The following is a 13,408-nucleotide window of genomic DNA, read 5'->3' on the forward strand; positions in this document are numbered from 1 at the left end:
GTGTAGTGAGCAGCCCGGATCAGAAGAATGCAGGAAACAGAAGCGGGGTGAGGGGCAGAGGGAGGAGGAGGGCAGATCAGAGAGTGCGGAGTCCAGGAGGTCTCCAGCATTCCCCTACCAGGAATTGATGGCCGTTCCCCCAGTTCCAGAATTGCTCCCCTGGCCAGGGTGAGGAGTACGCATTCCAAGCTTTCTCAGTTCATACCAGGAAGTGCTCTCGAGGGAAGAGAGAGAGGAAGGCAGGCACCTGCTGCAGGTGCAGGTGGCACTGGGGCGGAGATCAGCGCCCTCATCCACCTCCTTGACCCCTCCCCTAGCTCATACGCGCCTCTGCAGGGGCCAGACCTTGTGTGCAGCTTGTTGGTCCAGACCTCAGTGCCCTCACCATGATCTTGGCTGGTCCGAGCCACAGAATGCAGCTGTCAACCTGACCCGGGAGGAGGGGAGCAGAGCGGGTCCAGCCAGCTCACTTAGAAACAGAGAACTTGTGGAAGAAGGGGCTGGCCTTCGAGCGACAGCGATGCAAGATGGCAGCCACCACAGGCTCGGGAGTAAAAGTCCCTTGCAATTTTCGACTGTTGGAAGAACTCGAAGAAGGCCAGAAAGGAGTAGGAGATGGCACAGTTAGCTGGGGTCTAGAAGATGACGAAGACATGACACTTACAAGATGGACAGGGATGAAAGTTGGACCTCCAAGAACAATTTATGAAACCCGAATATACAGCCTTAAAATAGAATGTGGACCTAAATACCCAGAAGCACCCCCCTTTGTAAGATTTGTAACAAAAATTAATATGAATGGAGTTAATAGTTCTAATGGCATGGTGGACCCAAGAGCCATATGGTGCTAGCAAAATGGCAGAATTCATATAGCATCAAAGCTGTCCTGCAGGAGCTTCGGCGCCTAATGATGTCTAAAGAAAATATGAAACTCCCTCAGCCACCTGAAGGACAGTGTTACAGCAATTAATCAAAAAGAAAACCAGACTGACCTGTGGTGGCGCAGTGGATAAAGCGTCGACCTGGAAATGCTGAGGTCGCCGGTTCAAAACCCTGGGTTTGCCTGGTCAAGGCACATATGGGAGTTGAAGCTTCCAGCTCCTCTCCACTTTCTCTCTCTGTCTCTCTCTGTCTCTCTTTCTCTCTCCTCTCTAAAAAATGAAAAAAAAAAAAAAAAAAGAAAACCACAGGCTCACCCCTCCCTCCATTCTATTTAAGCAGTCTTAATTTTCCACAGTAGTAAATTTTCTAGATACGTCTTGTAGACCTCAAAGTACTGGAAAGGAAGTTCCCATTCAAAGGCAGTTTATCTTAAGATACTGTAAATGATACTAATTTTTTGTCCATTTGAAATATATAAGTTGTGCTATAATAAATCATCCTGTCAAGTGTAATCACTGTCCACATAGTTGAACTTCTGGGATCAAGAAAGTATATTTAGCCTGACCAGGCGGTGGCGCAGTGGATAGAGCATCAGACTGGGATGCAGAAGGACCCAGGTTCGAGACTCCGAGGTTGCCAGCTTGAGGACGGGCTCGAGCAAGGGGTTACTCAGTCTGCTGAAGGCCCGCGGTCAAGGCACATATGAGAAAGCAATCAATGAACAGCTAAGGTGTCCCAACAAAAAACTAATGATTGATGCTTCTCATCTCTCTCCATTCCTGTCTGTCTGTCCCTATCTATCCCTCTATCTGACTCTCTCTCTCTCTGTCCCTGTAAAAAAAAAAGAAAGTATATTTAAATTGATTCCCATCATAACTGGTGGGGCACATCTAACTCAACTACGAAAAGACACATCACACAATCACCTTGCTGCTGATGACATGGCCTGGGGTCTCTGCCTTCTCCCGGTCCCCTCCCCCCACCCCCTCCCTCCCTGGAACAGCCCTCCAGCTTGGGGTGGCTTGTTAGAGTAGATGTGAAGGTTTCAGGTCACAGCCTGTGGGACTACTGCTGGGTGTGTGGGGGTGCTTAGTTTGCACCCCTGTTTTCTTTTTTTAAGTCTTAAATGATGCCCCCTTTCCAAGCCATCCGTCCCCCACTCTACCGCCACCCTTGGCTGAAGCATAGATTGTAACCCCCTCTGCTCCCCTCCAAAATTGGCCTTTGGTGAGAAATTCAGGGCTTTCCCCATATCTCTTCCTCCCACCTTTATATCGAGGGGTGCTGCTTTCTCCTTCCTTCTCAAGTCCCCTTCTGCACCTTCACCACCCAACACTTGCCATGACACTCCCTTGCTTTGGCCAGAAGCCATCAGGTGAGGTTGGAAAGAGTCTGACCTCCCTCGTTTAATTTTGGACCCACATTCATGACTCGCCACCAGCCTAGGAAATGAACGCTAGGTCCTCAGCTCTGCCGCCCTCTGCTTTCATCAGCTGATGCGTTTTTTTTAGCTCAGGAAGGCCACAGAAGACACTTGTAAGCACACATGGTCCCTCTGAATGAATTTTTCTCTGTTCCTATGATTGGTTTTCCTTTTACAAATTGACGTTTTAAACAGGGTTCTCATTTGGTCACCTTTGCCATCCATTTGGGTCTAGTTTGGAATCTGACAACTGGAACGAAAGGAACCTTGAATTCGGTGCATACTTCGGTCTTGGTGCTGCAGCTCCTCACGGTCCTCAGCAGGGATAAAGAAAGAACTCAGTGTGCACGGCAGAGCCCCGAAATTGGCGGGCTTGACTTCCTGGCAAATTGCTGCATTTTTTCCACTTTTCTGTTCAGGACCACTAAATGCTGAGGTGTGGATGTATACCAAAATAAAAGCAATTCATTGTGTTCTAAAAAAAAAAAGAAACAGAAAACTTGTCTCGACTCCCCTTCCCTTTCTCTGTGAGAAGCAGACAGCCCTAACAGAGGCAGGACTGCAGCAAGAGGTGCCGAGGGACCCGGAGCTCTGTGTGAAGACGGGCAGTTCCTGCGAGGCATCGGGAAGCTCCCCGTGAGAGAGCCTCTGACTGCACCTAGCTGAGGGGCGCCGGCTCCAGCTTGGCTTTAAAACACCTGGATGGCTCCTAACAAGTCATTTTCCTTTCGAGCCTCAGTTTTGCTATCTGTAAAATGGGGACAATGACTGTATTTGCTTGATAGGCTAGTGGGAGGGTCAAATCTGCTAGATGACCTGGTAGATGCTAGGTAAATAAGGTGGTTATTCAGAATCAATAGAATTTTGACACATAGAGAGAAGAAGAAACATATCCCCAGAAAATCAGGATGATGTAAAGCAGGACTCTTTATGACACATTCATTCATAAATACTTATTGTAGCCCTGGCTGGTTGGCTCAGTGGAAGAGAGTCAGCCCAGCGTGTGGATGTCCCGGGTTTGATTCTTGGGTGGGCACACAGGAGAAGCGACTATCTGCTTCTCCACCCTTCCCCCTCTCCCTTCTCTCTAGTTCTCTCTTCCTCTCCCACAGCCATGGCTTGGTTGGAGCAAGTTGGCACTGAGTGCTGAAGTTGACTCCATGGCCTCGCCTAAGGCACTAAAATAGCTCAATTGCTGAGCAACGAGCAATGGCCCCATATAGGAAGAGCATCACCCCAGTAGGGGGGTTGCTGGGTGGATCCTGGTCTGGCACATGCGGGAATCTGTCTTTCTGCCTTCCCGCTTCTCAATGAGGAAAAAAAATACGTACTGTGCACCTACTTAGAGCCAGGTACCAGCCCTGAGGAGGAGGAACCAAAAAGCATTTTGGCTAAGATGCAGGTGGTTGGGGTTCTGAAATGCCACACTCAAGAACAGAAACTGTGTCAAATAGGCAGTAAGGAACCATATGGTGGAGAGGCCTTCCAACAAGATAGCTGCAGGAGACCCCTGGTGGCGGTGCATCTCCTTCCTGGAGCAGGGGTGCAGCTGCCTGGGGGAGGCTGGGGTTGGGGCCGTGCAATGCGGAGGGCACTTGGGCCTCCCTGCCCAGCCCCACAGCCCAGTCAACCCCTGCTCTCCGCCTGTGTCGCTCAGCTCCAGCTCCTCTCGGGGCCCTGGGTTTTTCAGCAGCCAGTGGTTGCCTCGCTTAACCCCAGACAATAAGTTACTAAGTAAAATGGCCTGACCGGTCAGTGATGCAGTGGATAGAGCATTGGCCTGGGCTGCTGAGGACCCAGGTTTGAAACCCCAAGGTTGCCAGCTTGAGCTAATCTGGCTTGAGTGCGGGATCATAAACATGACCCCATGGTCGCTGGCTTGAGCCCAAAGGTCACTGACTTGAAGCTCAAGGTCACTGGCTTGAGCAAGGGGTCACTCACTGGCTCAGCTGGAGCCCCCTGGTCAGGTGCATATGAGAAAGCAATCAATGAATAACTAAGGAGCCGCAATGAAGAATTGATGCTTCTCATCTCTCTCCCTTCCTGCCTGTCTCTCCCTGTCTGTCTGTCTCTCTCTCTCTCCATCTTGCTAAAAAAAAATAATAATAAAATAAATATTTTTTTCAGCTGGCACCAAATGCTCTTAAGAAAGTGGACAGGAATATCAACATACTCACTTTCCAGCGTCCTTCCGGCCTCTGCTTAAATGCCACCTCCCCGGCGAGGCCCCCGACGCACGGCATTGACCTTGCACAGTCTGTGTTGACATTCCTGCCTCTCTCGGTTCTCTTGTACTCGTTTGTCTGCCTCACTGGACTGTGAGCTCACAAGGAAAGGACTAATTTATCACCGTAATATTCCCTGGCTCAAATAGTTGCAAAATGAATAAATGATAATTTCCTCAAACAGGTAAAAATAAACAAAACAGAACAAAGCTCTCTAGGCCCTGGCCGGCTGGCTCAGTGGTAGAGCGTCGGCCTGGCGTGCAGGAGTCCTGGGTTCAATTCCCGGCCAGGGCACACAGGAGAAGCGCCCATCTGCTTCTCCACCCCTCCCCCTCTCCTTCCTCTCTGTCTCTCTCTTCCCCTCCTGCAGCCAGCCGAGGCTCCATTGGAGCAAAGTTGGCCCGGGTGCTGAGGATGGTTCCATGACCTCTGCCTCAGATGCTAGAATGGCTCTGGTTGCAACAGAGTGGCACCCCAGATGGGCAGAGCATCGCCCCCTGGTGGGCATGCCGGGTGGATCCCGGTCGGGCACATGCGGGAGTCTGTCTGACTGCTTCCCCATTTCCAACTTTGGAAAAATACAAAAAAACAAACAAACAAAAATACAAAACAAAACAAAAAAACCTCTGGTGTGAGCATTCTGTGAAGTGATTACTAACCAACTTTAATTTTTTAAAAATTTTATTTATTTTTGAGAGAGAGAGAGAGAGAGAGAGAGAGAAAGAGAGGGACAGACAGGAAGGGAGAGAGAAAGACGAGAAGCATCAACTTGTAGTTGTGTCACTTTAGTTGTTCATTAATTGCTTCTCATACGTGCTTTGACTGGGAGGACTCCAGCTGAGCCAGTGACCCCTTGCTCAAGCCGGTGACCCTGCACTCAAGTTGGTGAGCCCACATTCAAGCCAGTGACATTGGGGTTTTGAACCTGGGTCCTCAGCATCCCAGGCCAATACTCTATCCACTGTGCCACCACTTGGTCAGGCCAAACCAACTTTAATTTTATAACTAATGTGTTTTGCAAAAGTTGGAAGGAGGGCATGTTCAGTCAGAACACCTATGACACTTCGTACACAAGGTCAGGTAGGTAGTGCTCAGGGGGACTTAAAAAGTTATAATTGTTTATTTTTACAGTTATCTTCATTTATTTATTTATTATTTTAAAAAGGAGAGAGAGAGAGAAGTTGGGGGAGGAGCAGGAAGCAACTCCCTTATGTGCCTTGACCAGGAAAGCCAGGGGTTTGAACCAGTGGCCACAGCATTCCAGGTCGACGCCTCATCCACTGCACCACCACAGGTCAGGCACAGGGATCTTCTAACTATGACAAGTGATTGTTGGTTTCCATTTTTGGTGCTCATGTAGTTTCCTTTTTAAATACATTTGAGTACAAGAGGTAAGGAGGTAGAGGTAATTTTAAAATTTCTAAATAAATAATGGTACAGCTCAAATGCACATTGGGCAGACATCACAGAAGGACTGTGTGAAAGATGAGGCTGGGAAAACCTTGGGCCGGTCATTGATAATGGGAGCTGTGACTATAACTATGGTACTATTACTACAATACTATTGCTATGGTACTATTACTACAATACTATTACCATGGTATTATTACTACAAAACTATTACCATGGTATTATTACTACAATACTATTGCTATGGTACTATTGCTACAATACTATTACCATGGTATTATTACTACAATACTATTACCATGGTATTATTACTACAATACTATTGCTATGGTACTATTGCTACAACACTATTACTATGGTACTATTAATAGGAATAATATTGTCTTTAAGGGTTGCTCACTGAAATCGACTTTAGGTGATTCCAAAATTAAAAAAAATAGATGTCTGAGAGCTGGGCTTTGAGACAGGAGTGGGCAGAATAGGACCAGGGTGTTTGTGAAACAGATAAAGAGCCCCATAGGAAGTTTCCCAGCTCTCAGCAAGGAGCTGGGAATCTTTTGAATGAATAATGGTGACCTGAGGGGTAAATTTCCTTAAGCCCCTGAGGGGAAGAGAAGTCAGTCATCTCTCTTGTTTTGGAGAGAAATCCAAGGAATTGGGGAAGCAATGTCACATGCAACCAGGAGATGGAAAAGAAAGGCTATAGGAAAGAGGGATGGAACAGAAGAGGGAGGTTCTGGAGGGGCAGACTCAAGAGTGGGTTCTTGTTCTACTGAGACCCTAGTCCTCCTGTGAATTTAAGCCAGTCCCTGCCCCCTGTACTGCCCCCCCCTGCCCTCCCCCCACAGCCTTTAATGAGTGGGACTCTAACCCTAGGATCATTTCAGATCAAAGTCTGTAATTCCCAGAACAGCCTGGTTCCTGGAACACTCATTTAAACCTTTAAATAGGTTGTGCCAGGGAAGGGCGAGGCCAGGAAAGTCCAATCAGAGGCCGGGAACGAGGGATTGGATATGAGGCCTTCTGGCTAGTGTCAAAGGACCCGGTATCCAGGGTGTGGCCACAGCCAGAGAGGGACACAGCATTTCCTAGCCTGTTTTCTCCTTTGAAGTAGACAGAGGAGAGGGTAGTTTCACCATTTGACAGGTGAGGAAACTGAGGCTCTGAAGGAGTCATTGATCAGAAATGAACTAGCTTCTCGGATTCCTTATTGTCAGTATTCATGGTTCTTCTCAGGCATATAGTAAAGGAAAAAGCCCAGAACTAGAAAATCAGATCGACCTGAGTTCAAAATCCCAGCTCCTGCAGGTTTTGGCTGTGACTTTGGGCAAGTTACTCGACTTTTCTGAATTTCAGTTTTCTGGTTTGTAGAATGGGATCAATAGTAGTACAGCTATAGGGTTATTGTAAGGATTAAATGAAACAATGTCTATGAAACACTTATCACAGAGTAATAGTCCAGTACATGGAAGCTGTTGGTATAATTTTTTTCTGTTTTTGTTTGTTTGTTTGTTTGTATTTTTGTGTTTATTTTTTTAGGGAGAGGCAAGAAGAGGGAGACAGAAAGACAGGAAGATTGAGCTGTTCCTGTATGCGGCCCAACCGGGATCGAACCGGCAACCTTGGTGCTTCCCGATTATGCTCCAACCAACTGAACTATCTGGCCAGGGCTTAGGTTTTTTTTATTTTTTATTTTATTTTTCCGAAGTGAGAAGTGGCAGTGGGTGGGTGGGTGGGGGGGGGGAGTTGCAGACAGACTCCCACATGCACCCGACCAGGATCTACACGGCATGCCCACCAGGGGGCAATGCTCTGCTCATCTGGGGCATTGCTCTGCTGCAATTGGAGCCATTCTAATGCCTGAGGTGGACCCGGGCCAACTTTGCTCCAATGGAGCCTTGGCTGCAGGAGGGGAAGAAAGAGATAGAGAGGAAGGAGAGAGAGGAGAGGGAGAAGGGAAGCATTCACTTGTTGTTCCACTTAGTTGTGCATTCATTGGTTGCTTCCCATGTGTGCCTTGACCAGGGATCAAACCTGCAACCTTGTTGTCTTGGGAGGGTGCTCTAACTGACTGAGCAAACTGGCCAGAGCGTTTTTGCTATGATTTTTGAAGCTAACACACCAGCTTTGTGCTGGGCACAGATGCTCACTGCCCTGTGCTGCTCCTGCCATTTGCCTCCTGAGCTCAAGAGCTGATAAGTGGCCTTGAGGTCTGGTTCCAATCACACCAGGCTCCCACTTGTCCCTCTGTGCTGTGCATTCCTTTAACCAGGCCCCAGTAATCCAGTAGGCACCCAATAAACATTGACTGAATGAATAAATCACTTGTGGAAAAGAGGGCTTTGAGGGGAAATCTCTAGGATCTGTATGTGAAATGACTGTGAGATTCTGGGTACAGGCCCGCGCGCATGCATCCAGAGAAGGCCACTGGCTGGGGTGGAGGTGAGGCAACAGGTGGCGGGGGGGGGGGGGCAAGTCAGGGAAGACTTTGAAGAGAAGGAGGCATTCGAGCCGAGCCTCATGGGACGGGTGGGATTAAAGGCATCTCAGACAGAAAGGACCAGGAGAACAGAGCTAGTTCAGGGGCAGGTGGGAGAATCAGGTTTCTGATGCTCTGAGAAGGAATCAGCCAACTCCCAGGCAGCAAGCTCCCGATCTTAGTGACATGCAGGCAAGCAGGTGACTCTGGTAGGAGCAGTTGGGGTTGGGCTGGGTGCCTTTTAATGTCCCCAGTCAGAGATCCTGTGACTGCTCTTAGGCGGGACTCAAGGAGGCCAACAGATAGTGATTTCAAAGGTTCAAGCCGGTCTTAGCTGTGCATCTGTTCCTGCTCCAACAGGCGCCTCACTCCTCTGTCCATATTCTTGGGTCCCTAAGAAACACTGGTCCCCAAGTTCTGCAGCCCAGGGCACAACTAGGAGGGACAGGGGAAGAGGAAAAGGCTCCGCCCATGGCCAGACCTAGGGCTCTTCTCCCCTCACTGATATTGAGTCCGTCGGTGGAAAACGTTTGCTAGTTTTATGCGGTATTCACTCTCTCCTGCTTCCTTGAATAAAACCTGCCCTTCCCGAGTTTGGATAACACGTGGCTAAGCAGCTAAATCCTAATTTTCCAAGCCCCTCTTGTGGTTGGGTGTGGCCATGTAATTAAATTCTGAGCAGATGTCCTATGTTCTACTTTTAGGTTATGGCCTTAACAATGAGTTGGTGTGGCCTCCCCGGCCCCTTCCCTGCTCTTTCCACAGGCTGGTCCTGGAGCAGCCAGCTTGGCCTCAAAGTGGAAACCATGTTTTGAGGGTAGCTGGAATCCCTGGCATGGGGAGTTACCATTTCAGTCCAGGAGGATGCGCCTTTGTAGCTGTTCCATGGCGGAGAGAGAACTTGGGAGTTTCATTATAGCAGCCCAAACTTGTATCTCAATCAATATACCCTCTTAGTGCCAGGCACTCTTCTTACCTGCCCCACGTTCTTCTCAAACGCTGCTTCTGAGACTGATAACACCAGGTAAGAATCCTCCCGCCCCCGCTGCCCCCCCCTCTGAACCCCAGAGCAGCCCCTTGCACAAAGGGACTCACCCTACTTTGAGGACCATAAGAAACCTTGACTTTGAGCCCTGAGGAACTTGGGGCAAGTCCCTCAACGATGTAAGTCTCAGTTTGCTCTGTTTTGCAGTTGGCACCAATAAATAACATTCACTCCAAAAGGGTTCTCTATGAATGCGACGTAATCAGTGAGACTGTTATTCCGAAGATGGAGAGGAGCAGAGGTGGGGCCTGTCTCACGGGGGCAGCATTACCCAGAGGCAGAGCAATGCCCTCGCACCCGCCCAGGAAGAGACCCCAGAAACCAATGCACTGAGACACCCGCTAACCAAACAAAGCCAAAACACACACCCCACTCACCTCTCGGCCCCTGCAAAGTCAGAAACACCCCCTCCCACATACGCTACCAAACACAAACACTGACAAAGACACGCACCGGCTCAGACACAGGCAGAACCGCGAACCGCGCACGAACAAGACCCCGGCGGACAAAACACACACAATTGCTGCTGTACTTTATTGTTGCTGCCACCCAGGGAGCTCGGTTTCTTCAATATCTTCTTTTGGGGGCCCCTCCGTGAATTCGCCTCTCCATTTCCTGTCTCTTGCTCCCTGGGGCTGGGGGTGTTTCTTTGGTGGCCCCTCAGAGCCTCAGTCAGGCGGGGTTAGCCCTGGGGATGGGTTTGGGGACAAGCGGGCCTGGCTGTGCCTCCAGGTGAGGATTTCTCCGTGGTCCTGCCACCGGCGCTGTGTGGCGCGCATGCGCTGGCTGCATCTGGGGAAGGAAAGCAGACGGTGACAGGGACAGAAGCCTGGGTAATTCTGCCTTTCTTTCTTTTTCTTTCTTTCTTTCTTTTTTTTTTGTATTTTTTTTTCCCTGAAGTTAGAAGCGGGGAAGCAGAGAGACAGACTCCCGCATGCGCCCGACCGGGATCCACCCGGCACGCCCACCAGGGGGCGATGCTCTGCCCATCTGGGGCGTCGCTCTGTTGCAACCAGAGCCATTCTAGTGCCTGAGGCAGAGGCCACAGAGCCATCCCCAGCGCCCGGGCCAACTTTGCTCCAGTGGAGCCTTGGCTGAGGGAGGGGAAGAGAGAGACAGAGAGGAAGGAGACGGGGAGGGGTAGAGAAGTAGATGGACGCTTCTCCTGCGTGCCCTGGCTGGGAATCAAACCTGGACTTCTATACACCAGGCCAACGCTCTACTGCTGAGCCAACTGGCCAGGGTAATTCTGCCTTTGTTACTCACTTGGTCTGTGACTCCCTAGAAAGACCCTACCCTCTCTGGGCTTCAGTTTCCCTGTCTGTAAACCAGATTTCCCTCTAGTGGGAGAGGGTCTATATTTTCCCCTTTGTTCTGGTCCCTAGGAAACTCAGAGTCAAATATATGTCTCATCTTGTTCTCCGTTGAGACAGGAATCCCTCCTTCCCACCCCACCACACACATTCACCCCTCTGGCCCCCTGACCCCTCACCTGCAGCTCCATCTCAGGGCCGTGCCCCTCGCTTTTTCTGTTCCGTATTCCGGAGCTTGGTCACCAGCTTCCTCTCGTGCCCGCCAGGGCTGGGGCGGTTGGTGTTGGCAGCCGCCTCTCTCTTGGTACGACCTTTCCGGCTTCCTACTTTGGGGGATCAAGGCAAGAGCCCAAAGTGAGGTGGCTGGAGGCATGATGGGAACCATCAAAGGAGAGATGGGAGTGGGAGGGGGCGGTGGAAAGTGCTGGGGTTGGAGTAGGGAGATGGGGGTTGTCACCACATAGCTTTGGGGCAGTCCTGGTTCCCATGTCCCTGTCTGAGGAATGAGGGGCCTCCCAGATGATTGTTCCAATACTCTAGGCAGGTGAGGCGGAGTAGGTCAGAGCTCAGTGGGGGGGGGGGGGGGGCAAGGGGACAGGCTGGAAAAGGGGGAGGGGAGGGAAGAAATCCACAGGGGGGTCCCAGTTTCGGGGGTGTGGGGGTCAGAAGTGGAAGGACCAAGAAGGTGGCAGCAGCAGGCCTTACCCAGGGAAGAATGTGCCAGGTCGTAGAGGTCACACTCATCCAGGCTGAGGTCTTCGTCCTCTGGGCCTGGGGGCTGCCTGGAGGAGGTGGCTGCTGTGGGAAAGGTGGCCATCACGTCTGGCTCTCCGGCTCTGTCTCTCTCGCTCTTTCTCTCGCCTTCTAAAACTTTGTTTGTGTCTCATTTCCCAGGTCACTGGGCTGGATTTATAAGGCCACGTCCCCTCCTCAGCCTGCAGTCTGGCTCCAGCCCCGCAGGGCTCGGCTGATGCAATCTGGCTCTTTCCCAGAACCCGGCCCAGCAGACACCCGTCAGGAGAGGGAGCAGAGCCTCGTGAGTCCCGGCCGCCCTGCCCCTCCCTCCCACTGGTGCTGCCCAGCTGGGTGTTTTCCACTGAGGAGACTCCCTGCTCCTCAGGTGGAGGAAACAGGCGAGGTCTGGGCACAAACACCGTGGGAACATGGCCAGCCGGGACTCCTTCCTCTCCACCTCCAGGAGCCCCACCGCTTCTGGAATCGGGGTCATGGTCACTCAGCTGACCCTCACTCCCACCCCAATCACGACTCAGATTCAGAATCTGAGAGGACATTGACACACTGTGTGCTGGGTCAGTGGTTCTCGCCCCGTCACGCCCAGCACTCCTTTCTTTCCAGAAACATCTTGGAAAAGCCCCCTTAGAGCATCCTGAGCCGAGGGTCTCAGGTCATTTCCTCCCCTGGAGAGGAAGACCAGCGGAATGGTTAAGGTTTTGGAGCTAGCTCTCCCTCCCCTGATCCTCTACTTCCTGTGTGACCCCGGACAAGTCACTCTGCCTCTCTGTGCCTCGGGTTTCTGCTCTGTGAGCCGAGGATGATAGTAACTGAAGCCGCCTCACGGAGTTGGTGAGGGGATCCGTGGGACACACCCGGAAAGGCCCTCGCAGCGGTGCCAGGCACCGGGTACACTGCAGCCCGTGAGTGACAGTTAATCACGGGCTTTCCAAACCATCCAGTGCAAAGCCCTCGCCGGAACGTAAAGAAGACATAGAAGGAAATGAGCTTATCATAAAATAAATATGGATTTCAAAATATGGGCATGCCAAAGTAGAAGACACGAAGTCAGCAGATGTTGGTACCGATGTAATACGGATTAGAGGAAGGGGCTCAGATATGAAACGTGTGCAAGTGGAATTTTCCACTCCTGCCTGAAGGATCTGTGTGGGTCGCGTGGCTCCCGGGAGGCCACACCCTCAGTTGTCACAGCAGAGGCTTCTACACCAGCTCCCAGCTCTTACTGTCTGGGGCAGGGAAGGAAGCTTTGCTTGTTTTTTAAAACTGTGATTTCCAGCAAAACAGGACCTTCTCAGGCAGGGCCAGGTGTTAATTCTCTGCTCACACTCCCACTTAGCTCTGAACCTATTAAAACACTCTTCCATCTCAAAGTTACCTAAACACCATCCTTCTCCCAAGCCCTGTGGGAGCCCAGGCTTGTCCTCTGTTTAACAAGAAGCCGCACTTCCGCTTGCATTTCTCCTTGGCCTGAGCCAGAATGAAATCTAGCTTCTGTTTTCCAGCTCTGGATGATCTGTGAGTTCTTTAACACCAAGAAATGAAAGTGAAGACAGCAGGACACTTGAATAAAAAGTGTTGGGAGAATAGTCACAGGTCAGGTGATAAGAGAAAGAAGAAAATGACCGTAATTGACACAAAGGTAACACATCAAGACAAACCATGTGGAGAAAAAGAGGAAACAGGTGTTCTTGCAAAGAGGTGGACTCCATCCCTCAGTGCAATAATAAACAATTCCTCTACCATGCCATCAGACAGGGTTGGTTCTAGGCTCAGGTCAGTCACTGTAAATAAGTTTTTTAGCTTCACAAATGTCTAGCATGACAAACTTTGTGCGGGACTTGGGACAATTCTGTGTGTGACTGTCCTGTTTGGCTTCCC

The 13,408-nt window shown here is 50.5% G+C and overlaps 1 protein-coding gene and 1 pseudogene across 2 annotated transcripts; one reads left to right on the forward strand and one right to left on the reverse strand.

Moving 5' to 3' along the window:
• Positions 1–515: 515 nt before the first annotated feature.
• LOC136403863 (ubiquitin-conjugating enzyme E2 variant 1 pseudogene) lies at positions 516–977 on the forward strand (annotated as a pseudogene).
• A 9,002-nt stretch (positions 978–9,979) lies between these two features.
• Positions 9,980–11,745, reverse strand: NUPR1 (nuclear protein 1, transcriptional regulator). 2 transcript variants are annotated; one of them, XM_066383183.1, is made up of 3 exons: positions 11,483–11,745; positions 10,957–11,100; positions 9,980–10,256 (listed from the first exon to the last, which is right to left on the reverse strand). In XM_066383183.1, exons 1-2 carry the CDS (start codon positions 11,592–11,594, stop codon positions 10,970–10,972), a joined length of 243 nt encoding a protein of 80 aa, XP_066239280.1. In that variant the 5' UTR covers positions 11,595–11,745; the 3' UTR covers positions 9,980–10,256; positions 10,957–10,969. The 2 variants fall into 2 exon arrangements, with proteins under 2 accessions (XP_066239280.1, XP_066239279.1); XM_066383182.1 differs by having other exon boundaries at positions 10,957–11,103; positions 11,483–11,718.
• Between the last annotated feature and the right edge of the window lie 1,663 nt (positions 11,746–13,408).

This window comes from Saccopteryx leptura, chromosome 4 (assembly GCF_036850995.1).
Source record: "Saccopteryx leptura isolate mSacLep1 chromosome 4, mSacLep1_pri_phased_curated, whole genome shotgun sequence".
NCBI classification, from domain to species: Eukaryota; Metazoa; Chordata; class Mammalia; order Chiroptera; family Emballonuridae; genus Saccopteryx; species Saccopteryx leptura.

Excerpts from the sequence above, each read along its gene's own strand:
- NUPR1 (XM_066383182.1), bottom strand. The coding sequence starts at position 11,594 with ATGGCCACCTTTCCCACAGCAGCCACCTCCTCCAGGCAGCCCCCAGGC. Across the intron at positions 11,104-11,482 it reads CCTGGCACATTCTTCCCTGG|TAGGAAGCCGGAAAGGTCGT; the intron begins GTAAGGCCTGCT and ends GATCCCCCAAAG.